We start from the raw sequence: 26,288 nt of genomic DNA, 5'->3' as shown, positions 1-26,288 counted from the left end.
TTTAGTTTGGTTAAGTTTATTACTTATAAACATTTAGTGTCAGTCAACTATTTGCGTTTAAAGTTGATAGCAGATTATTATCTCATCCCTAACTTTACAACAACAACAAAAAACCCTTGATCCCATGAATCAATGGTTGGATTCCTCATCTCTTACTAAGGAGGAAATTTAATGATCACTGATTAAGTTACGTGATCATTAATAATCATAGAGAAACTTGGATCCCAATTAGAAATTAGAATTTGGAATATACTAATATACCTTTCTAGCTAGCTCTTCGATAGGGTGATAGAATTTGTTTCTTGTTGACACAACATGTTACTAGATATTTTTAAATTAAAATATTTTTATATCTTGACTCCCAACTTTGCCCGAATTTAATCCAACTTGTATATTTAAAAAAAATATTATGAAGATGCAAAATTAAGCACAGAAAGAGTCAAGAGAAGGGTACAATCTAAAATAAATTTAGTCATAATCTTGAATAAATTAGTTATGTCAGCAAGACAGATGTGACGTGACAAAGCCTACTTCTTAATCATTATAATATGTTGTCTGATTAGATAGAAGCATCTTGGTGAATATGGCACTTTAGTGAAGGATATGACCATCCACAAATAACAAATATTATTTCCATTTTATAGTAGTGACACAGGTTATTGTATAAAAAATAAAATAAAATAAAATAAATAAAAACGTTGATCATCTATGTTGTCCAGGACGAAGTTTGCAAGGAAAAAGTTTGCAATTCCCATAGCTTTCAATTGTGATTTTTTTTTTCAAATGTATGTTATTGCTTACCTTGTTTTTATTTCATGTTATATTGAGATATGAGTATGGGGAGAGTGGAAAATATTGAAGAGCAGGGTGCTGTCCAAGTTCCCCCCCCCCCCCCCCGAAAAGACCTGTTGGACCATTTTTAATTTATTAGTAAGATTCATTTTCATTATATATCCATTTATAATATATTTCCTATTGTTATATTTAAAATAATATGTTTCATTAAATTTGGATTTTCAGTAAAAAGCAATTGGAATTGATGAAATCTAAGGGCATTGTCGATAAGATAAGCACAACTGTAAGTGAATAATATTTATAGTTTTTAGATTATTTTTATTGTTTAGTTGACATGACATATTCATGGAGATCTTAATTGAGTTTGAATATCTATTACAGGTTAAGAAGGAGATTAGAGAAAAGTGGATGAATCTTGATGAAGACTCTAAATTAGAGTACAAGAAGGAAGCACGTGAGAATTCTGAAAAGTATGCTAATTTGTCACATAATATTCCTCGCAAAGCACGTAAAGTAAGTATTTACCTATGACACTTTTAGCATTCAGGATTATGTATTAAATTTCACAATGAAACCCTTTTTATTCATTATATAATGCAGGTTTCATTATATACTCGGTGTGCCCCTAATCGTGTTCATTTGATGGTTTCAAATTTAAATGAAAGACAAAGATTTGTTATTCGAGAAATGAGATTTGGTAGTATGTTGGATTTAAGGTCTATACAGTTGAATAGAGATTTTTGCAAATGGTTAGTTGAACATTTTGACCACAATTCTTGTGCATTGGATATTTGTGGAAGGAGGTTACCAATATCCACTAAAGATGTAGAATTTATTCTAGGAGTAAAATCAAGTGGGGTAGATGTGTCTATTGTTGCAAGCGCTGAAGAGATAAATCATATATGCCAACAACATGGATTAAATGTGGTAAGGGATATACCAATTAACCTCTTAGAGGGTAAGCTGAAGGAGATGAAAACATCAGGAAAAGAATTTGTTGGTTGTTTTGTGCTGTTTGTATTGGGTACTTTATTATGTCCCACTTCTAAACCTTATATCAAACGGTCCTTTATCTCAATTCTCCTTAATATTGATGAGTTCAAAAGCTTGAATTGGGCAAAGTTGGTGTTGGATTTTCTTATTCGAGGTGTGTGCAAATATAAAGAAAAGAATTGTGTTGGCGTTAGTGGTTGCTTGCTATTTTTAATGGTAATTTGTAGAAAATAATTACTTTCAAGAATATGATTTTCTTTTTTATCAAATTTGTATGACTCTTTTGACTAAATTTCTATGACCCTTTTATACATATTGCAGTTGTTTTATTTTGAGCATGTCAATGTGGAAACGAATATTGAACATGTGTCCAAACGACCTCAACCACGTATCTGTTATTGGGGGAAAAAAGAAGTTAACCAAAGGATGCTTAAATTACATTCAATTGGAAGTTTTGACAGTCCTAAGGTAATAATTGACTTTTTTTAATGTTTGACTATTTAGAAATAAGTTAAATATGTTTTATATGTGAATTATTACCCCCATGTAGTTGACATAATTTTTATTTTCTTTTTATCATAGTTGTTTGTAACACAAATGGATGGTGGACATGAGACAGAAAATATTCCACTACAAAAACAAGATATTAATGAATCTCATGCTATGCCATCTCAACATGAAGACAAGCCAAATATGGTATCTTTTTTCAACCAATAAATCTTATGAATTTGATGATAATTTGGTGCTAGACATTTGTTGATGATTGTACCTATAAATTAATCCACAGGGTTTTGATGAAGCAATTCGTAGAATTGAGCAATCAATAACAAGTCTTAAAGATGAAATGCTAGTCATGCAGAAAACCGTGCAAATATTGCAAACAATGTGGACACATTTAAGAATGACATTCTTTTGGAGTTAAAGAAAACAGCAAGGGAACATTATGGACATTCCAATGACCTCAACTTAAATAATATTGTAGATGTTAAAAAAGAAATGAAGTCTGCATCTCCATATATAATCCAAGACACAATGGATGACGATGATACAGTATGTGCTAAAAAAGAATCTAAGATAGAGTCTACATCTCCAGTTCAAGACAAAATAAAACAAGATGATACAGAGCACATTAAAGAAGTATCTAAGATAGTGTCAATGGAGGAAGACTGTAGTGTTCACATTGCTGGGCAAACTCAATCTAATAAAAAACCTGGCAGCAAAACACCCTTATCTCATAATGTGGTAAGTGAATTAGTATTTGTTATTTATTTATTTTAAATGTGTTTAGGATGTTTAGTAGCAACATGAGTTTTTTTTATTTTATTATTATTTTTTTTTATTGCACAGGATGTGGATATGATGCAATTAACTTTCCCTCATAATGTTCGACTTAATGCATCATGTGTTACACCTTCTAGCAAGCCCAAAGTCACCAGATCACAAAAACGCAGCCCAATTGTCACATCACAAGCTGAAGTTCCAAAAGTCAATAAAAGGCAAAAAATCAAAGATTCATTGTAGGTGAGTTCATGAATGTGTGCATTGATATATAAGGGTGCGAAAACAACAAATTTTTATATGCTAATTTGATTATACTATATTCTTTTAGGAATCTAGATTGGGTGATGAGGAGGATATGAATGAGTTCGAACCATTTACTGAAATGGAGAAGATCATATGTAACTACATTTTTAATAAAAATTTTGAAGAGAGGTCTGTCCTTTTTGAAGTTGGTATTAAAAATAATGAATTTATTGAATAAGCTCTAACATAGGAATTTGTCAATGAATAATGTTTAGTGAAGTTCTTGTTTCCATGAAATATGAGTATGGTGATCGTGCAGCTTTCAATACCTTGCTCCCTAACCAATGGATAAGCAGTCAGGTTAGCGTATGAACTTTAAATACACTAATAAATATTTGTGTTGTTTATTTATACAATAATTATAACATTATGTTGTATTTTAGATTATTAATTTGGTCTTTGAATTTCAATTAAATATGCACCCATGTCAAAATTGGGACAAAATTGAGGTGAGAGGACTTAGTATATTCAGAAGCTAGCTGAATATTAGAGAAGAGGATAATTTGAAAATTCACCCGTTCAAAGAAATAATTTGAAAAGTCAATGCGTAAATATTTGCAAGTAATGATTGATAATAGAATATTGAAAATATTTAGCATGGAACTCATTTAAAATATCCTCTCTCTTTATTAAAAAAAAAAATTTATGAGCCGGACAAGGCCTGGCTTTCTGCTGATCAATAAATCTGGTAAGACACAGAATATATACTTACTTGGTGCACAGTAAATTGTCATGGAAAAAGCATGGGATAGCCTGTGATTATGTGCAACTTGTATGTCTAGCTATATATTAACCTAAAGAGAAGCTAAATAAGGATGTAAAGTTGTTGTTTTGTGCCTTAGCCTATGCACAAACCCATCTCCAAAAAATTTCATAATGTGACTTGTAAACTATTATCTAATTAACCAAATAAACACAGTAAAATATTTGCATATTAACACAACACATATTTGAATTAGATACAATATAAACATACAATGTCAAAAAGAACAAGTTGCAATGGAACAAATTAATGTTTGAACAAGCTCACCTCCTTCAGAAGGTCTGCTTCTAACAAATATGGAGACCACTGCAACAGCATCAAAAGATTAGACATAAAATGTTGATTACCACGCAGGATTTTCAGTGTACCAGTTGATGAATTAAACTGATAATCCACCTGCAATCAACATGGTGGACTTCAAAGTAAGAGAAACCAGGAAACACACAGTAATTGACACCTACCATGACTTTGTGATTTAATATTTATTCGCTCAAAACAAGACTCTACCCAGGCTAATCATAGTGTATAACTTATGAGATGTTCACGCCACAATGCATGAATATAGATCATATTAACACATTTATTGCTCACACACTAACCAAATGATATTTACGAGTTCACATTTTTTGATTTTTAAATGCAAATTAGCGAAAATACATGGAATGTCACTACTCACAATACAAGGACCTCAAAGTATAGCAGTGAAACTCACCGTGTGTAGTACTATTCTGTCTTGGCCTGATCGTGATAAAAATGGATACAAGAGGAGTCCAATGCTTTGAGTCAATATCCTGTTTATGGAATACACTAATATTAGGAAACAATAAGTTTGTACTGGCAATAACAAAAGTAACAAAATCAATATGAATAAATAGATTAAAAATTATTATTCTTTGATGTATAAAGGTTATTCTTAATATCTTTGTTCACATGTCAATGATATTTTTCTCACCATAATTAAAAAACAACTGTCAAATGAGTAAAGCATCAAATTACAGGGAATAAAGAAACAAAATGCAGAAGTACACATGTAGAAAAGATGCAAGGGATCTAGAAGTCATAGAATCCTTGAATACGTGAAAAGCAGATGGACCCCCAGGCCAAATAAATTTCCAACTTCTTGAAAGTCAAATAAAAAAAGAATTCAACTAAAGTAAAAAGAATTAGAAGGTGACTCCAAAGCTCCCATGCACGCACACACACATCTAGATTGCCAAATTGGAATCTATAAATAATATCGAGTTGCTGCAAAACTTTTTTGGTACCAGAGAACCCACAAGAAACCCTTTTAACCCCTAACACACATCTTGCTAATAACCATATCAAGCCCACAATTCAGCTGCTCTTATTCTATTCCCCAAGGCTCTGAAACAGCTCAGGTTTGACTTTGATGAAATGATGCAGGCCAAGACTTGTGAGGGGTGGTTGAAACCAAGGGATTCAACCAAGAAAATGGAGAACTCCAAGGATGCCACTCAATTTGGGGTAGCAGACTTAATCAACACTACTAAAAGCAAATGCTACTCAACACGACCAACTTAATTAGAAGTAATAACTCAACTAAACTCCAATTGTAACACAAACTTGCAAATATTTCAGAATCAAAGACGCCCTCTCTTCTCTTTCTCTTTGATATTTTATTGGAAATTACAAGGCATGACCAGTCAGGACTTTCAATAAATGCTAAGCAACTTCCAAGGTGCTTACTAGATAGTGAAAAAATTTATTCCCTGGACACAACATACTACGCACATTCTCACATTATCCAAAACTTACTAGAAAATCAAAGACAATTGACAAATAACACTAATACCAGAAGAAATTAAAAACTTATTATACATTTCAAGGCATCAAAACCTTCAATTTTTTCAAACACCTTGGTTACCATTTGTCATCCCCATGCTCGTGTTTCATGAAACCAGTCACAGAGGTCCAGATCACAAAACAAGCAACAACTCAACTAAAACCTAAAAGTGCACAAGCATGCAATTAATGATCAGGCCTAACATGAAAATGACATAGTACTCAACCCAAAAACAATTGGATTTCTTAGATGATAGAGAAGTATACTGTTTTGATGTGCTCAAGAATCTCCTGACTCTTTTTTCACCATCACTAACAATTTTTTTTTCTTAGAAAAAAAGCAGGAAAAAAGGTAAGGATTTATCATCACATGTTGTACATGATTGATGAGTCCATTAAGTTCCAACTTATTACTCTCATTTTGAAATTTAATTGAATTCACATCAATCATTTTCATGAAAAATAATATAGTGCAGGGGTGGACTCAAAATTGAATAAAAATTATGACCAGCTACTAACATCCAAAAATGTACTACAAGGTGATACCCATAACAAGCCCATGTATAGATTAAAATTCTTTATCTTCACTCCCATCCGACCCAAAATAAATAAATAAACAACAGATCAATACTATTTTTTACAAATTAACAAACTTACTTATAATTTAGGAAAAAAATTGACTACTGTCTAAATTTGCCTTACATAATGAACAGGGATCAATAAAAACATCAACCAACACTGCAACATAGATAATCATAGAATTCTCATGGTTTAAGTATATACAATCATCATAGTTTTCTCACCTGCTAGTGACCAAAAGGAGTAATAGAAGAAGTAAAACCTGCTGGGTTGTGTTCCTAGCAAACCTGCGAACCCAAAAAGGGAACCAAAAATTAAAAACAATCAAGCAATAAAGGGACCAAATGGAAATTTTAAATACATATAATAAAAAATAAAAACCAGATGGAAAAAGGAATGTTAAAAAGGGATGTACCGAAATTTAGAGGCGATAAACGGCAGATTTCGCGAACAAAGAGAGATGCAGAGAGAGATAGAGGAAACTGTATCTTTTATCGTCGACATCGAAGGGAAGAAGATATGCTGCTACCGAACTGAGAAAATTCCGGAGCAGACAAAACTTTAGAGCTCCGTGGGCTTGTGGGATTCTTAGAGCTCCGTAAAATGTGAAGAAAAACAATTCATAGAGAGAGAGAGAGAGAGAGAGAGAGAGAGAGAGAGAGGTGAAAACTGAAAAGAGGGAAAGGAAAGAATTGTTGGTCAGAGGAGGTGAATTTACAAGAAATGAGGGAGAGAGTCATTCTTAGATTTCAGGGGCATTATAGTCATTTTTTATGTTCTAATGGTATTTTGATCATTTTATAGGTTGTAATGGTTTTTTTTTTTTTTTTTTTTTAAATGTTAGAGGGAATTGAAGGAGTTTTGGTCATTTTTTAGGTTTTGAGTGAATTTCGGTCCTTTTTAATGTTTTCGAGATCATTTTGTAGGTATTAAGGATAGGGATGTGTAGCGAACCCACCAAAACAAAACCGACCCAACCCAACCCACCGGGTTAGGTCAATTTTTAGGAGATGGTGGGTTGGGTTGGGTCATGATTTTTTTTTTTTTTTAATAGTGAGTTAGGTTAGGTTTGGGTTATGAGATTTACAAACCTACCTAACCCAACCAGACTCACCTATATTTAATATATTTTTAAATTTAAAAAGATATATTATATAATTTTGATATTTATTTTTTTTTACCCCTTTTCCTAAACAAACCCTGTACATTACACCGCTAAGGCATGAGAGAATGCATATGTGGTTGGATCTGGACCCTACACTTGGAATGACTGTGAACAAAGGAAGAGGAAGCATTGGCTGAAAGATTCTATTCTTGGTCCGTGCTAAAGGCATGACTACTTTGGAAAGGAAGTAAGATATGCATCTGACATAGTACTTAAATACACACAAAAAAGGAGATAATGACTTTCTAAGTTCAGCAACTATAGGGACACTCCTTATTGGTTAAATGCATGCTGGACTACTTTAAAGACGTGTATCATTCACAGTACTCCTGATATCCCTCTCAATGTCCAGGACTTGTTTCCCAAGCAGCAGCAAAGTCACCTACCCACAGGTCTTAGTGCCACATTGACGCAATCTCCATCCTTTAGTCAGCTTTCCATATCACAGCTATGGAAAGTTAGAAAACAAGGTCTCTCTTTAAGGAAGAACACCCTTATTGTACAAGAGCGACCTATTTTCCCCACATAAAACAAATTTGAACAGAGCAATAACATTCAATTCTTGCTCAAACCATGGTTTTTCATCCATTTTTCTAGGGTTTTCCACGTACATCTTATTTCCTTTTTACGTTTTTGCTATCACTTTCATCTTCTCTAACATGTGTCATGTCAAAGTTAGCATTTTTGTCACTTACAAGCTTTTTCATCTTCTCGGTCTTTGTTAAGTTTCTAAGGGTATTTTTAGATATTCTCTATGTATAGGGACCATTATGGTCATTTTCTTCTCTAAGGGTATTATGGTCATTTTCTTTTGTAAGGGTAGTTTGGTCATATTTTAGTTTCGTGGTTATTTTAGTAATTTATTTAGATTTTATGGTAATTTCGGTAGGAAACTTTAGTTTCGTGCTTAGCAATTCAATTATACAATGGCAACAATTGAAGGAAAAAATAATGATGCCATGGCCAAGACAAGTCAGTTCGAAACTTCAATTTTTTTTTTCCATTACACAAGAATTTTTTTTTTTTCCAGAAACCAAACCCAAATATAGGCTGGGCTTTATTGAAACAAGGAAAAAAACATCAAGAAACATCACCCAAAACCAGAGGGGCAAAATCCTCAGGACAATCCTCTAACCAAACTTGTAAATCACACACTACTTTAGCACGTTTGGCCAAGGCATTTGCCACTTTATTACATGACCAAGGAACAAAACAAAAATCAGAGAAATATAAAAGAGAAGCTTAGGCTAGAATGTCATCGACTATGTGACCATACAAGGATTGGTTGGCCGATCCATTAGAAATAGCATTGATGATTACTATTGCATCACCTTCAAAAATCACTTCGTGTAGCCCAATTTCAATAGCAAATTGTACAGCTCACCTACAAGCTAGAGCTTCAACCATTGCCACGGATTGGGGGAGTGGGACTCGCATTGACAGAGCGCCTATGACCGCGGCATTGGTGTCTCGAATTATCACGCCCACACTAGCTGAGTCAGTGCTTTTGAATAGAGCTCTGTAGAAGTTGACTTTGTATCTTGGCCGTGTTGGGACAAACCATTTTGGCTGGACTGGATTCCGGACTAGGACTGGTGCATCATTGTGAGCCTCAAGGAAGTCTTGCAAGATTCTGGCAGCTTCAGAGAAGACCTGGTTCAGTGGCATTAACATCACTATGATGAATCTCCCTCAAGACTACACAACATACAAATAAATTAGATTAACATCACTTCAAATTTCTAACATATATTTTCTCAAACATCTTCAGTGCATTTCACAACTCAAACCACAATAGTAACATAGGGAATGAGAAAAAACTGATCCACTGTAACAAACTTCAAACTGAGATATTTTTATCAAGCTAAGAATCATAGTTTTGTTTTAGTGAAAGAAACTAAGGAATAAGAAATGGATACTCTTAGGCAAAGAAATCAAGATCAGAAGAAAAAATCAAAGATCTAGTATCAACATTTCCAAAATGCCAAAGCCAATAGACCCATACACACAACAATTACAAGAAAACCCATTTTCATTCAATCACAATAGATTCGGCCATATTGCAAAGCCCTAATTTTCAAACTCAAGCAAAACCATCAAGCTTTACACTCAACAAGAAAACCCATTAATCAAGCTAATAAAAAAAAATCCAATTTCCATACACATAGCATCACAGTTTTGGCATAAAAAAAAAAGAAAAAAAAAAAGGGCAGAATACAGAGAGATGAACTAAAACTCTATGAGGCATTTCAACAAACATCTTCAATGCTCACCCAAAAACCAGCTTTAAAAATGCCAATAATAACAGTTATTGCTAATTCCAGAAATCCAAACAAGAAAACCCATTCATCAAGCTAATCAAAACTGAAACAAAATTTTATTCATAAAACAAAATCTCATCCCTCTCACCCCAAAATCAGTGAGCAAACAAGAGGAAAAAAAAAACCCACATAGAAAAGAAAATAAATTAAGGAGAAAAAGAGGGTACCCGACGACCACTAGCGTTGGTGACGTTGTTGAGAAACCGCTAGAGATGGTGGTGTTGGGGTAAGCAAAATCTTGGTCATGGCTAGACTTGAGAGAACGAGAAAAAAGAGGGACCTTAAGAGAGGAGAAGGTTAGACCGGCAAGCATCGCCGGTGGTGGTCGGTGGGCCTCGGAGGCTTCCAGTTGTAGCCATGGTTATGGAGATTAAACTTGTTGGAATAGAGAAAAGTTTTGAAAATTGAATTTGGTGAATCTGAAGACAATAGAAAGGGGAGAGATGAAGAAAGGTAGCCCAACACTAGGTGAGACACGGATCGATGACGTGGCAACTAGTTGCAACTGTTGGATTAAATTAAAGGTTGAGATTATGAATCCAATTTTTCTTATACGAAAGTACAGAACAGTGGTACTACTCAATAGGGAATTTCATAAAAGTGCACTGACATGTGATATTGGTGTTGCATAATGTGAGGATAGTACCTTTAAATGTGAGAAAAAAATAAGAGAATTATGAATGTGATAAAAGTAGTGGCAGAGCTAGGATTTTAGTCTAGAGGGGGCAAAATTAAAAGACGATATTAAAAGTGAAATTTATCTAATAAACATTAATCAACAATAATAACAAAATAAATAAAAATTGTAAGCAAATATGAATATATTTCATATTATTAAAATAAATAAACAAAAACAACCAATTCATAGCTACTAAAAAATTTACAAACTGATGGAGTAAAAATATGATTAGTGTTACTTAAAAAATATAATGAATAAATGTTTGAAATTATTTTTTGTGATTGGTGACATGCTAATTTGTAAGATATAAGTAGTAAAATTTGTAATATCTCTAGCATCATTTAAAGATAAAATGCTGTGAAAAGTATCATAAATAGTAACAATGATGTAAATAATGATATAAAAAAAAATAGTGAAATAGGTGGTTTGGTCACTTTCAAGTTTCAACAAGTAGAAGCTTTTTTTTTTTTTTTTTCATGTGACTACTAATACCAAAAAAAAAAAAAATTAGGAGTCAAGCGGGGCAGGTGCCCCCCCTCACCCCCCTCTGGCTCCACCAGTGGATAAAAGTACAGTCACATGTGATGTTGATATTATGCAATGTGAGGCTGGTACCATAAAATGTGAGAAAAAAAAAAAAGGGAATCACCGAATGTGATAAAAGTACAGTCACATGTGATGTTAGAACAGTCAAATGTGATGTTAGTACAGTCATATGTGATGTTGGTATTACGAAATGTGAGACTGGTACTATAAAATGTGATAAAAAAATTAAGGGAACCATCAAATATAACAAAAAAAATAGTCACAGGTAATGTTGGTACTACGTAATGTGAGGATGATACCATAAAATGTGAGAAAAAAATAAGAGAACTACCAAATGTGACAAAAGTGCAGTCACGTGTGATGTTGGTACTGCGCAATGTAAGGATGATATCATAAAATGTGAGAAAAAAATAACAGAACCATCGAATGTGACAAAAGTACAGTCACATGTGATGTTTGTACTGCATAATGTGAGAATGTTACTATAAAATGTGAGAAAAAAAATAAGGGAACCATTGAATGTGACAAAATTACAATCAAATATGATGTTAGTACTACACAATGTGAGGATGGTACCATAAAATGTGAGAAAAAATAAGGGAACCACCAAATGTAACAAAAGTGCAGTCACATGTGATGTTGGTACTGCACAATGTGAGGATGGTACTATTAAATGTGAGAAAAAATAAGGGAACTACCGAATGTGACAAAAGTACAGTTACATGTGATATTAGTACTACACAATATGAGGATGGTACCATCAAATGTGATATTTTGGTAACCTGGTATAGCAGGTTGACTACTAGTGGGTACCATACCCCCAAAAAAAAGGGGGGGGGGGTACGCTAGAATTACCCTTCAAACAAAAATAACTTTAAAGCTTCCAACTTGTATCCCAACAAGTTTAGAAGGTTTGATTCCATTTTGGAATAGCTTATTTTCAGTAATTTATTTGTGGTGTTTAATAAAAAAAATATAGTTTTTGATAACGTTGATCAATTTATGTTAAATGTGTTTTAAAAAAAAGAAGCTAAAAATTAGTTTATTTCAAAAAACAGCTAAGTTAGAATATCTGTATAAAAAAAAAATACAAAAAGCAAAAAAACAAAACTTTTCTCAACAATTTCCAAAGGCAAAACTAACATTTCCAACAAAAACTTTTAAGGGTTCAAAATTCAAATCCTCCTCTCTTTTTTTTTTTTTTTTTTTTGATAATTGGTTAGAAAGTAAAGAAGAAATGCATGAAGCCTTCATTATTGAACTCATTTTTCAATATAAAGCAATTCTCAGTTGATACGTTAAAGTTAATCAAGCTTTTGTTTTTTTTTTTTTTTTTTGCTCAGTCTCTCCGGGGCTTCAATTCTCACTGATTGAGCCCAGCCTCTAATTTCCACATGTTGAAGATAAATAAATAAAATAAATACACTCTTTAACTTAGGTTGAAAAGGCTGAATCCGTATCATAAGGATATCATACGCGGAATCCTTCTTTATTTCTATGGAATTGATTGTATTCACTACCTACATGCATGTTTTAAAACATGGCAAAATGTTCATCATATCATAAACAACACAAAGGATCAGAGTTGGACATCTAAGCCTGAAAGTAAGCATATGTTTAAGATCTTGAACAAGCAATAATTGGCAAGATTTACCATTTCCAAAACAGTAAACCATATGATAAATAACTTAAGTATAAGATTCATCTATATATGCTGCCCTTGAAGAGGATGGAATAATCAATAGTTGGGAAGATTTGCAACTTTTAAAGTAGTATATCATGCCTTAATTTACTAATACTAAGAATATGGGACCAAGCACTACAAAAAAAGAGTCTAATAACGAGGCTCAAATGCCCTCGCAAAAATTCAAATATGGTCGCAAAAGATTATTAGCGAGGGCATATGGCCCTCGAAGGCCGTCGTATTTGCTCTTGTTACTAAAAGAGATTTTGTGATCATACCTTCGCAAATAGATAATTTACGAGGGCAATTCACTGTTGTTATTGAACAAATTTTCCCTCACAAATATATTACCAAAAGACGATAAAAGTCGACGACTTATTTTTAGCGAAGGAAAGTAGTCGTCGTTAATAACTATTTGTGAGGACCTTCATACCCTCACAATTAATTATTTGTGAATTTCAATTTGACAACATACTTTTTAGAGACAAATACTGCCGTCGCTAAAATTTATTTGCGAGAGCTTTTGACCCCTTGCAATTAGTTAGAAATAATAGTGACGACGTTAAACTGTCAGTTAAAACGTTTTTGCAAGGGGTCAAGTGGTATCGCAATTCTATAAATTGCGAGGGACTTTGTCGTTACTATAAAGTTATTTATAACCAAATTTTTATGTCAGTGATCATATTTTATATAATATTTTAAATATTTTACTATTTATTTATTAATAATTTATTTTATATCATTTTTGTTTAACTATCCTGTTACAATATCACAATGATTACTAAAAATTGATCCATTAAAACATAAAAATTCTTATAAGTTCAAACTTTAAAATATATAATATACAAAGAAATCCTGAAATTAAACCATGATATAAAAATATTGTTTTAAACAACTAGAATTATGAAAAGATCTATATTAGTTTTCCTCTAAGTCACCCTCCAAGTTGCTTTCGACCTCCATGTAGAAATATTGTTTGAGTTGTCCTCTTCATCCCTGCTAGTACCATCCTTTTAAAAAAAAAAACATTAAACATGAGTTAAAATGAAACAATTAAAGTGAATTTGTATTTCTATCAATGCTTCAATAAATAAGTACACATATTAATATATCAAAGATAATCATATAATATATCATAAACAACAGTAATATATATATATATATATATATATATATATATATATATATTTAACAATAATAATAACTTAATTTGATTACTTAAACCACTATCAAAATTAAATATAAACTAAAATAATATAACAATTGTGAAAAATGTAAACTACAAATAATGGTTAGAGAGAGTGCAAGAGAGATAGAGAGAATTTATGACATGTATTTCATTCATACTCACCCCTCATTCTCCATCCATCCATTTATCCACCATCTTTTTCCAAAAGAGTGTAGGAATGAAGGAAGGACCATTCTGTCAAATGAGAAGCACAATTAGAATTTTCAAGATATAAATCATTTGTACATGCACAAGTTTTATGAAAATGATAGTACTCTTTAATCTAAGATGCATTGAATCATTTACCTATTAGGTTAGTTGCCTCACTTGTTTGCAATAACCACTATTTTATCTATGGTTTTTCTTTAATAATTATTCACTAATTATGCAATACCTCCCTCCCCCAAAAACTTCTCTTAAGTGCAATTTATCCTAAGAATGGATCATTCAAACTAGTGCTTGTATTGGACAAATGAACTTCCACTTATTTTTTAGTTTCTTTTCATCTAATATTCAGAAATTTGACCAAATTCTCACAAAAAGTTCAATCTTAGTCTCTATACATATCTTTATTAAATTAATATAGACCAACCCAAACCACAATTAGATGATTTTTTTTAAAATTTATTTGCAAAAATATAGTGTTAAACCCAAAAAAAAAAAGTTAGCATATAGATATAGCTCTGTCATATTCATGTTTAGCACCATCCTAAAGCCATTAACTAATTAGCATCCACAAATCTCTTTATTTATTTATTTTTGACTCTCTGGGCAATTTTTACACGCACTTGGCATGCAGACTCTGCCTCTATGGAAACAATAAAAAAGACATTAGCAAAAGACAAAGGCAAGTCCAAGTTGGTTACTAAGATGAAACATAAAACCAAAGTAGTATGGTATTATAGTAAAGAGTAACAAACACAGAGGGGTTGATAAGGTTACCTAGATGAAGAAAGATTATTGAGTTCGGCAATGGCAACCTCGTGGGTTCTTAGTTCTTTGATGAGGCCCACTCTGATGCTATACAAGCCTATTATTAGACTAATATATTAAATTAGTAGAACAGTAGAGTGCCGATCAATGGTAACATAGGCTTGTCCATGGGTTAAATAAGAAAAGGAAACGGAGCACAATAAAAAATAACTTACAAAATTCACAAAATATTCTACATTTATAGTTTCAAATATGGAACCAATTTTAGAAAGCTGTAAGCAAACACTACCTCATTGAATTCAACACTCCCACACAACTTATCATCCAATTTGTACCTTGGGTTGTGATCATATAGAATTGAAACTATCTTAAAATCACCTTGGTTCTTCAAAAGCACCATAAGAGAGAGCCTTCAATCATAGTCCACATCAACTCCTCTTTGCTTCAAGAATTCTTTGGCCTCTGCAATGTCCTGTGCAAAAAGAATTTACAATGGTTATGCAAACCAGAACTTCCTAGAATGAATTTAACCCAATACAAGTGCCATTCCACCTAATATATTGCACAAATATAATAGGAGAAAATTAAGGGTAGAGTGACAAAGAACACAAAACAAAAGAAAAGAGCTTCTGCCCAGGGGTGAAAATGTTGAGTTGTGTACATTGGATAATGATAAAAATCCAGTTAGTTCCAAATTTTATTTTTCAAATATTACAATTATAAGAGCATTATAATGGACCAAGAAACTACGACTACACAAATAGTTAAATCCATCACCAAATACACGTAGCATTAGAGATATATTACTGAACAACACATTTTTCAAATCTTGATCTGGACAAACATTAGGATTAAACTCAAAACACTCTGGAAACACTTTGATTAGTTTTCAAACTAGAAATCCTAACCATCACTTTGTTGCCTTATCCTTTGACCAAAAATCCTAACAATTCCAGAGATCCACAGTTTAAAGTAATGTAAAATCCTAAACTTGACACACTTATGTTCCACAACAAGTGATCCAACACGCTTTAGAGTCACTTATAAGTCAGTAAGTAAGCCAATTAAGTATTAGGGAAACATAACAGAACAAAAACCAGGGCAATTGAGCTGGTTCACTGCAAGGAGAAAAAAGAAACTCAACTTTGATAGCCTCAATCAAATTGACTAAGAGAGCTTTTTTTTTTTTTTTCCACTTGAAAATGGGTAAGGAGGGGAAATTGCCTCCTTTACCCCTCCAAAAAGGCTTGTCCTTCACCAAAAAGATGAATCCTCTTCCCCCCAATATCAACTTTTTTTTCCTCAATTATTTCTACAATTTTGTAATAGCTCTTTTAGGATTTTTACAATAAACATAGATTTTAAATAATTGGAAACATCAGCCAATACAAAAAGAGAAAATGCTAAATACTATTTAAATGGAAAAAAAAATGATTTTGCTGATGAGGATTGTAACTTATTCTGTGCCATGTGATTCTGTAAACAAACAAGAGTTTGACATTATAGATAAAATTAACTAGGTAGGTTAAATTAGATCAAATTGCTTGCTAAGTACAAACTAGAAATTAACAATTAGAAGACATTTAAGATTCTAATGCATATTACTTATAAAAAAAAATTCTAATGCAAATCTTCCACAGTTCCACTAATTAAGGTAGCTCTTGACACATGCAGTGTATATACACAAATAAAAATTTCCTGAGACAATCAAAGAAAAAAACAACTAGCCAATTACAAGAGAGAGAATGAGATCTAATTCTAGGAAGGGGAGAGGAAAAAGAGTACTGGAAGTGGAGAATAGTGGAAAGGTTGTTACCAAAATTTTAAATCTTCATAATAAAATAACCATAATTGTTTAAGTTAAATAGAAAAAATCATCATTGAAAACAATATAAGGGTTTTCTTAATATATAATGGAATTATATCATAGTAAATACTATTAACACATTGGTATCCACACTGCTGACCATGATTTGTTTAACTAGTCCAAAGAAAAGAACATGATTGGAAAGTATGCCTTGAATTTTATGGTCTGATAATCACAGCATCGGCATTCAAAGCAAAGCATATTCAAATACAACAAGACTCTCTAGGAACTTAATATCCATTGGTGGGGACTATAAATTGAAAGTCAAGTACATACAGTTTAGTCCTACCTTTTGAACAATTGCAACCACAAAGAAATTTGGGAGAAGGCACATTAGATTTCTTTTTCCAATGGTTTGGACAGTCTTAATGAATTTCGAAATCCAATTCATCAAAGATATTTAAGATAATATGCCCAAAGAAGGGTGGAAATCATCTAACTATATAAATGACCAAAAAAAAAATTAAAAAAAAAAACTGTTAGAAAGAAAAGAAGAAGAACTTACAGTGAGTGTGGGTTTGAGAGATAATCTAATGAAGAAGATCAGATCGGTGGCCGTGGGTGGTGGCTGAGGTGAGAGAGAGCAGATCTATGGCGGCAGTGGCTACAGCTAAGGCAATGGCGGCGGCTACGGCTAGGGAGGTGGCGGTGGCTAGGGCTAGGGAGGTGGCTAGGGGCGGTGGAGATGTGAGAGAGAGAGCTCCGCATGGTGAAAATGAAAATGGGTTAGAGAGGAAAAAAAAATGGAGTTGGATGGGAAATGAAAAATGAGTTTTTAACTTTTAACAGCTTGAGAAGTGGGAGCCGAATGAAAAGAAAGGAAAACAAAATTAAAGAAAAAAGTTTTGGGGAAAAAAAAGGTGGGAAATGAAGAATAGGGGGAAATTTTATGAGGCAATGAAAAATTTGGGGGGAAGCATATAGCACCATTTTATGGAACATGTCTATGCAACACATAAATTAATTAATAAAATAAAAATGAAATAAATTAGATACAGTTTCACACATTTGAATAGTTGGTCAAAAATAGATAATAAAAAATAATAATTATCTTAAGTCACATGTTAAAAGAAAAATATGTAATCACCACAGTAAGCTAAGAACAATATGTAATCCCCACAATGAGCTAAATCATATACAATAAATTAAAATTTTTAAATTTAAGAGCTCTTGGCAATTGATTTGGGGAGAACTCGTTTCATAATATGTCTACTATTAAACTACTCAATAACTTATTATTGAATTCATATTTGGAAAATCCAACTGTTGGATTACATGTTCTCTATGGTCTCAACATGCATGCTAATTTTTGTGTCAATCGGATGTAATTTACCATTTAATCTATAAAGTCATGTTTTTATGCCTTATTTTAAACTACAAAAACTTAAATTTAAACAATTGATTGATGACATGGCTATTAATCTTTGATCACCTTGAAATTTTGTAAACATAAAAAATATATGAAAATAATGTAATGTAACGGTAGATTTATCAAAATTCACATCGAATTAAGAAATCTAGAGTTTATATTAAGTTACACCTGATGTAACTCAAAAAAATGTTACACCTCCCAATAACTTATTAATGGATTCATATTTTGAAAATCTAACCATTGGATTATAAGTTGTATATGTTCTTAACATGCATGCCAATTTTCATGCCAATCGGATATAATTTACCATTTGATCTATAAACTCGTCTTTTATGCATTATTTTAAGCTACTAAAACTTGAATTTAGGCAATTGATTAATGACATCACTATTGATATTTGATCACCTTGAAATTTTGTAAGCATGAAAAATATATGAAGATAATGTAATCTAATGGTAGATATGTCAAAATTCACATCAAATTAAGAAATATAGGGTTTGATTCAAATTACACCTGACGTAATTTTAAAAAATGTTACACCACCCAATAACTTATTATTGAATTTATATTTTGAAAATCCAACCGTTGGATTATATGTTCTATACGGTCTTAACATGCATGCCAAGTTTCATGCCAAATGAATACAAGTTACCATTTGATTTATAAACTCATCTTTTATGCATTATTTTAAACTACTAAAACTTAAATCTAAGCAATTGATTGATGACATGGTTATTAATTTTTTATCACCTTGAAATTTTGTAAGCATGAAAATATCCGAAGATAGTGTAATCTAATGGTATATTTGTCAAAATTAATATCGAATTAAGAAATATAGGGTTGAGTTCAAGTTACACCTAATGTAACTCCAAAAAATGTTACACCATCCAGTAACTTATTATTGAATTCATATTTTGGAAATCCAATCGTTGGATTACATGTTTTATATGTTCTTAACATGTATGCCAATTTTCATGTCAATCGCATGTAATTTACCATTTGTTCAATAAACTCATCTTTTATGCATTATTTTAAATTACAAAAACTTGAATTTAGACAATTGATTGATGACATGCTTATTGATCTTTGATAACTTTGAAATTTTGTAACCATGAAAAATATATGAAGATAATATAATCTAATGGTAAATTTGTCAAAATTCACATTGAATTAAGAAATATAGGGTTGGGTACAAGTTACACCTGACATAACTCTAAAAAATATTACACCAGCTAATAACTTATTATTGACTTCATATTTTGAAACATCAACCGTTGAATTATATGTTCTATATGGCCTTAACATGCATGCCAATCGGATGTAATTTACCATTTGATCTATAAACTCATATTTTATGCATTATTTTAACCTACTAAAATTTGAATCTAGACAGTTGATCGATGATATGACTATTAATCTTTGATCACCTTGAAATTTTGTAAGCAAGAAAAATATATGAAGATAATGTAATCTAATGGTAGATTTTTCTAAATTCATATCGAATTAAGAAATATAGGACTGGGTTCGAGTTACACTTGATGTAACTCTAAAAAATGTTACACCACCTAATAACTTATTACTGAATTCATATTTTGAAAATCCAACTGTTGGATTACATGTTCTATATGGTCTTAACATGCGTGCCAATTTTCATGTCAATTGAATGTAATTTACTATTTGATCTATAAACTCATGTTTTATGTATTATTTTAAACTACTAAAACTTGAGTCTAGACAATTGATTAATGACATCACTATTGATATTTGATATCCTTGAAATTTTGTAAGCATGAAAAATATAGGAAATAATATAATTTAATGGTAGATTTGTCAAAATTCACATCGAATTAAGAAATACAAAGTTGGGTTAAAGTTACACCTGTCGTAATTTCAAAAAATGTTACACTACTCAATAACTTATTATTGAATTCATATTTTAAAAATCCAACCGTTGGCTTACATATTCTATATGATCTTAACATGCATGCCAATTGTCATGCCAATCGGATGTAATTTACCATTTGCTCTATAAACTCATCTTTTATGCATTATTTTTAAACTACTAAAACTTAAATCTAGACAATTGAATGATGAGATGACTATTGATCTTTGATCACTTTGAAATTTTGTAAGCATGAAAAATATACGAAGATGATGTAATCTAACGACAGATTTGTCAAAATTCACATCGAATTAAGAAATATAGGTTTAGGTTCAAGTTACACCTAACGTAATTCTAAAAAATGTTACACCACCCAATAACTTATAATTGAAGTCATATTTTGAAAATCCAACCGTTGGATTATATGCTTTATATGTTCTTAACATGCATGTCAATTTTCATGTCAATCGGATGTAATTTACCATTTGATCTATAAACTTATCTTTTATGCATTATTTTAAATTACAAAAACTTGAATTTAATCAATTGATTGATGACGTGACAATTAATATTTGATCACCTTGAAATTTGATAAGCATGAAAAATATATGAAGATAATGTAATCTAATGATAGATTTTTCAAAGTTCACATCGAATTAAAAAATAGAGAGTTAGGTTCAAGTTACACGTGTTGTAACTCTAAAAAATGTTACATCACCCAATAACTTATTATTGAATTCATATTTTGAAAATCCAACCATTAGATTACATGTTCTATATGTTCTTAACATACATGCCAATTTTAATGCCAATCGGATGTAATTTACCATTTGATTTATGAACTCACCTTTTATGCATTATTTTAATGGGAATAAATTTTTATTCACTTGAGAGAGAGAGAGAGAGAGAGAGAGAGAGAGAGATAGAGAGTACAAAAGGCTGAAATTCTTGAGTTTTAGGCTACCATTTTGAAGTTGAAAGTACTATCATTTTTTTTATGGGTACAATTATTTAGAAAATAAGGGCAGACCTTTCTTATATAGAATGTATATAAAATGTTTTTTTTTAAGACTGTAAACAAAAGGTTAATTTAAAGAATACAAAATACTATATGTTTATATGTTTCTTTTTATTTTTCTTTGAATTTTAGAATAACTTTTATCTCCAAAAAAAATTAATATTTTATTGATTTTTTGCGAAGGTCAATCGTGGCCCTCGCAAATAATTTAGTATTAGTAAGGGCATATTTTTAACCCATATAAAAAATAAACTTTTTGCAAGGGATTTTTACTGTCCCTCAGAAATAATTTGGTGAGAACATTTCCCTCCAAAATTTTTGACATTTTAATGATTATTTGTGAAGGTCGATCCTAGCCCTCGCAAATAATTTAGTATTAGTGACGGTTTTCTTTTAACTGTCACAAATAATACACTTTTTGCGAGAGATTTTTAATTGTCCCTCGCAAATAATATGGAGGGAAAATTTCCCTCCAAAATATTAGTATTTGTGACAACTATAACACATAATTGCGACAGCTTTTTTTGTTGGTCACAAATATTTCACATTTTACCAAGTATTTATGAGGGCTTTATTTTGCCATCACAAATAAGATTTTTTGAGAGGGCTTTTTAGGTCCGTCAAAAATTCTTGGTTGCTAATATGCATTTTTTTTTTTGTAGTGAAGATATCTATTGTGAATTGAGATAATTGAAAGATAATGTAGTCAATTCGAGATGACCAATCTCTTGAACTTGAGAGCGGAAATAGACATTTTTCGATTAATTTTCTACTTGCTTCATTCATAATTCCTACGTACATAAATACTAGTAAGGAGATAAGTTTCATCACAACCAAGTCCTAAAACATAGGATCTAACTCCTACTTAAATGTAAATACAAATTGAAATTAAATCCTAATCCTCACCCTATTGCATAATTTTATTAGAATTCTATTCAAATTCAAACTTCTTTAACTACTTCAGAATTATTTGCCATTTGGCCTTGGGACACAACATTCCTTTCCCCTTCAGATGAATCTTGTCCTCAAGATTCTGCAACATAGAAATTAACCCTTGCTCACATTGATTAGTTAATACTCGGCCTCGTATTTTGAAGTGTTGAAGGAAAATTATGACCATGAAGACTTGCACCAATTCTTTAACCATTTTTGTGAGCACTAGAAACAAAAATATCTTGCTTCTCATACCCTTGAACTCATCAGGAATCACAAATTCAATGTGTGGGATTCAGATCGACTCTTTTGAATTCATGAAAAGATCCCTTTGATCAACATTTTCCACTTCATTAAACCTTTGATCTTCAAACTCAATTTTTGCAGAAAGTGCACCCTCCAACATATTACTTTCTTGAATTGTTGGTGATGCTTGGAGTACATCACTTTGATTCTCCGAAATTTCATGGGATCCTTGTTCTTTTGATTGTTCTTTGAGTTCCAAAAGAACATTGGATTGTTTATCTAAAACCTCTATCATTTGATCCCAAGAATCTTGCATCTTTGCTTCCATCCTTGCTATGCTTTTGGACATGTCCTTGGTAATATCTAACATTCAGTTGACAATTTCCAACATGCTCTCCATTCTTTGTTTTCTGGGATTGACACTCTTGATAGGTAAATGTGGGTTTTTTTTAATTTTTTTTTAATTTTTTTATTTTATTTTTTTATTGGTTGGGTGTTGCAGCAGCTGCCTGGAAGTATATTGGCTGTTGTTTGCCTTGGGTTGTAGATTGGAGGATAGTATGGGATGAGAATACGATTGAATTTTTTTTTTCAAGAAATTGGATGGATCTATTGGCTCTGATACCAAATGTTATGAACTGAGATAATTGAAAGATAGTGTAGTCAATTCGAGATGACCAATCTCTTGAACTTGAGAGAGGAAATAAATATTTTTTGATTAATTTTCTGCTTGCTTCATTCATAATTCCTACCTACATAAATACTAGTAAGGAGATAAGTTTCATCACAATCAAGTCCTAAAACATAGGATCCAACTGTTGGGCTTTGTGGAGCTTAGTTGTGTTTGATCCGGTTGTCGTGTGAGAGAAATAAGAGACTGCAGCTACACTTTGTATTTTACCCTAATTAGAGTGAAATCTCTACGACTCTGTGGACGTAGACAAATTGCCGAACCACGTAAATACTGTCTTGTGTGTCATTAATTTTTCTTTGGCATGTGTTTTCTCTATTTTTTCTGTTTTTCACAGGTTGGGAATTTCTTGGTAATTCCCTACAACTCCTACTTAAATGTAAATACAAATTGAAATTAAATCCTAATCCTCATCCTAATCTATTGCATAATTTTACTAGAATTCTATTCAAATTCAAACTTCTTCAACTACTTCAGAATTATTTGTCATTTGGCCTTGAGACACAACAATACCCTTTTCATCAAATAATCATTTAACTAGTGAATAAAACAAATTACAGCTTCAAAACAGAATAAGAATTAAATAAATGTCTTGGTTCAAGGTCTTGGATTTATGGTTTCAGAGACACGGACATTTAACGACAACCCAATAGTATCAAGGCTCTTGAGTTGATCCAACTGTTTCTTACCACAGCGAAGGGAGTACTCAATATAGAGGAAAAATTTTCAATCTACTTGCTTAGAATTATTGCAGAACTTAGTTGACACAATGGAAGCAATCTTATGTCAATCTTCAGCAGATTTGGAATAAACTACTCACAAAAACCCTCTATATAGAAGTGCTTGCTTCTGCATTCCAGAAAGCCTTGGACCCTTAGAGGTTCTCATGGAATCTTCTCGTTAATTTCGCAATTGAAGATGCTTTCTGTGTAGCAAGTAAAGAAATCTATGAACTTTCTTCTCTCACATTGCAGAGCAACATTAAACAGTATTTACTTGTAAAACTTGAACAAAAATATCCATAACTACATTTTGAGGAAAGCAAAAGTGCAAGCATGTTAGAAGATTTCTTACTTCCTTCTTCCAAAATGACTAAAAGATGATAAAAAATGATAAAGAGGAAAAACTACTCAAAGTGGCTATTGTATCAGTATATGGACATGCAACAGTGAATAAAAAAAGAGAGTTACTTATGAGTCATGACTATGAGTACGATCCCAAATTCAGATAGATATAGCTAACTTAGATAACACAAATTATCAAGTTGTGTTCCCAATCACATAAAAGAAGACACACACAAAATTGTTCAACAGGTAGTCTTGGATATTATGACTTTGAGCAGTAATTTCTCTTCATGAGGTTAAAGACAACCTAACATGAGGATGCAATGAAAATACAGTTTAAAGCAATAAATTTCTACGCAAAAGAATAATTGGAACTAAAGAGCATAATGAATTGCGAACTAAATAAACCTGATTATACTTATCCAAAAATATATAAACCTTAATCACATCTCATTTATAAGAGCATTGCGAACTAAAGAGCATAATGTGTAATGCAGAAACTGGGAACCTTTTTCCTTAACTTGACACACTTTCATGTGCTGCTGCAGAAATGGAGGGGGATAGCACAGCTAATCGTTTGTGTGCATACTGGGTATTAAGGTTAAGAGGATGCAAAATGAAGGTTCAACACTTACCAGAAACAAGGCACTAGTGCATATGCTCCTCAAAACAATCATGTCTCAGCTTAAATATGAGGGAAATACCTATATAAATCAAGAAATTTATTTCCGATCTTATACATTGCATCTCAAATGGATAGCAGACATACAAGGGCCACAATGATAAAATGCAGGCAGCATGTACCAAGCTGATATGCAAGTACAGAAGACAGTCGAATAGTCTATCTAAAATTAGACAACAAATCTATAACCACAGTGTGTAACACAAAATATGTGAGCACTAAGCAATCGAACATCCTATTATCAATGTAAAAAGAAAAAAGTTATTAGAACAGAAGGACAAATAGTCAAATTTGTTAACAACTAACAAGGTCGTCAAACCTAGAGTTGAAAACAAAGGCTCCAACTGTGATTCCATCTAAGATCGAGTATTATGCTGTAACTTGGGCATGAAGGAATATATCCTGCTCAAGAATGTTCAAAGATGGTTGATGTTGACAATTGCCTAGTGTGTTGATGGATTGCCCCGGGTGCTACTCTGTGTTGAAAGCAGTTGGCCTTAATTAGGCCCTAAGATGTTTCCAATCTGGTGGAACTGTTATTGGCATATCCAAGAAACTATACCTGTTTATAGCCAGGCTTTGATAGTTTTGGTGTCAAATTGTTAGTATTGTTGATTTGTAAGTTAGCAATCTCAGTTAGGTGGTCTATGAAGGACTTTTTGTGCGTATAGGAGTTGTTGTAGTCTGCTAGCTGTGAGCTTTTGCTCTTTGTTTGTAATGTGTTTATTCGTCAATAAATTGTCTGAAAAAAAAAAAAAAAAAAAAAAACCCTACTATTAATCAAAGTTTCTCATTATTACTGTTCTCAAATACAAGAAGCTTTTTTTGAGAAACCTTAGATACAAGAAGCTAAAAAAGCACTTAGAAACACGAATATATGAACAAATCATGGGCTAACATGTGGCTTATTAAAACAAATACATGTTCCACAGACCACAAATAGATATCATAACCCAACCAAATCTAAGAAATCTCTATACATACAATTGAAAATCACATGCAAGCTTAAAAATAATCTACAAGCATGAAAGACACATAATGAAAAATCCAACAAATTAAAGTCTTGGGGTTCACAACCATCTTGTATTTTCCAATCAGACAACCTCACAGAGGACTTTCCTACAAACACACTAGCATACATGCATACACACACCCAATAACATATATAAACACAGCATTAAGAGTCATACCCAGAAACTAGTTATATCTATTTCAAGGAAATTCATGTGCTTATGCCAAGATGGTAGCTAAAACAAATTACATGCAATCAAGCAGTAGAAAGTATTAGTGAAAAAAAAAAAAAACAGAGATACAGTAAAGTAAATTAATTGTTAGAAAAGATTACTTATTTTTCATGTCAGAAAACATTAGTTCCATTTCTAAGTGAATTAATAATATAATATAAATCAAGCATGTTACAAATGTATATAAATTTATTAGTGAAATAGCTTAAATAATGC

General features: G+C 31.9%; 2 protein-coding genes and 2 long non-coding RNA genes across 4 annotated transcripts; 2 read left to right on the top strand and 2 right to left on the bottom strand.

Moving 5' to 3' along the window:
* On the top strand, positions 1 to 2,123 carry LOC142619453 (uncharacterized). The gene is made up of 5 exons (XM_075792549.1): positions 1 to 930; positions 1,021 to 1,078; positions 1,177 to 1,308; positions 1,396 to 1,942; positions 2,110 to 2,123. Exons 2-5 carry the CDS (start codon positions 1,040 to 1,042, stop codon positions 2,121 to 2,123), a joined length of 732 nt encoding a protein of 243 aa, XP_075648664.1. The 5' UTR covers positions 1 to 930; positions 1,021 to 1,039.
* A 15-nt stretch (positions 2,124 to 2,138) lies between these two features.
* On the top strand, positions 2,139 to 2,648 carry LOC142619312 (uncharacterized). The gene is made up of 3 exons (XR_012841483.1): positions 2,139 to 2,256; positions 2,371 to 2,484; positions 2,576 to 2,648. It is a non-coding gene; the product is annotated as an uncharacterized LOC142619312 (long non-coding RNA).
* Positions 2,649 to 4,381: 1,733 nt separating this feature from the next.
* On the bottom strand, positions 4,382 to 7,161 carry LOC142619452 (protein MICRORCHIDIA 6-like). The gene is made up of 4 exons (XM_075792548.1): positions 6,933 to 7,161; positions 6,742 to 6,804; positions 4,848 to 4,926; positions 4,382 to 4,531 (listed from the first exon to the last, which is right to left on the bottom strand). The coding sequence occupies exons 1-4, from the start codon at positions 7,019 to 7,021 to the stop codon at positions 4,382 to 4,384; spliced, it is 381 nt and encodes a 126-aa protein (XP_075648663.1). The 5' UTR covers positions 7,022 to 7,161.
* A 7,104-nt stretch (positions 7,162 to 14,265) lies between these two features.
* Positions 14,266 to 17,543, bottom strand: LOC142619367 (uncharacterized). The gene is made up of 3 exons (XR_012841487.1): positions 17,446 to 17,543; positions 15,452 to 15,535; positions 14,266 to 14,335 (listed from the first exon to the last, which is right to left on the bottom strand). It is a non-coding gene; the product is annotated as an uncharacterized LOC142619367 (long non-coding RNA).
* Positions 17,544 to 26,288: the final 8,745 nt, after the last annotated feature.

Source organism: Castanea sativa, chromosome 12 (assembly GCF_040712315.1).
Source record: "Castanea sativa cultivar Marrone di Chiusa Pesio chromosome 12, ASM4071231v1".
Lineage (NCBI taxonomy): Eukaryota > Viridiplantae > Streptophyta > Magnoliopsida > Fagales > Fagaceae > Castanea > Castanea sativa.
Note: the sequence above shows the minus strand (reverse complement) of the source record. Positions and strands in the feature narration are given on the sequence as shown.

Coding starts and splice junctions, on each gene's coding strand:
- LOC142619453 (XM_075792549.1), top strand. CDS start 1,040: ATGAAATCTAAGGGCATTGTCGATAAGATAAGCACAACT. Junction 1,079..1,176: donor TCGATAAGATAAGCACAACT/GTAAGTGAATAA, acceptor TATCTATTACAG/GTTAAGAAGGAGATTAGAGA. Junction 1,309..1,395: donor TTCCTCGCAAAGCACGTAAA/GTAAGTATTTAC, acceptor TATATAATGCAG/GTTTCATTATATACTCGGTG.
- LOC142619452 (XM_075792548.1), bottom strand. CDS start 7,021: ATGTCGACGATAAAAGATACAGTTTCCTCTATCTCTCTCTGCATCTCT. Junction 4,927..6,741: donor CTCCTTTTGGTCACTAGCAG/GTGAGAAAACTA, acceptor TTCCATAAACAG/GATATTGACTCAAAGCATTG. Junction 4,532..4,847: donor ACAGAATAGTACTACACACG/GTGAGTTTCACT, acceptor TGTTGATTGCAG/GTGGATTATCAGTTTAATTC.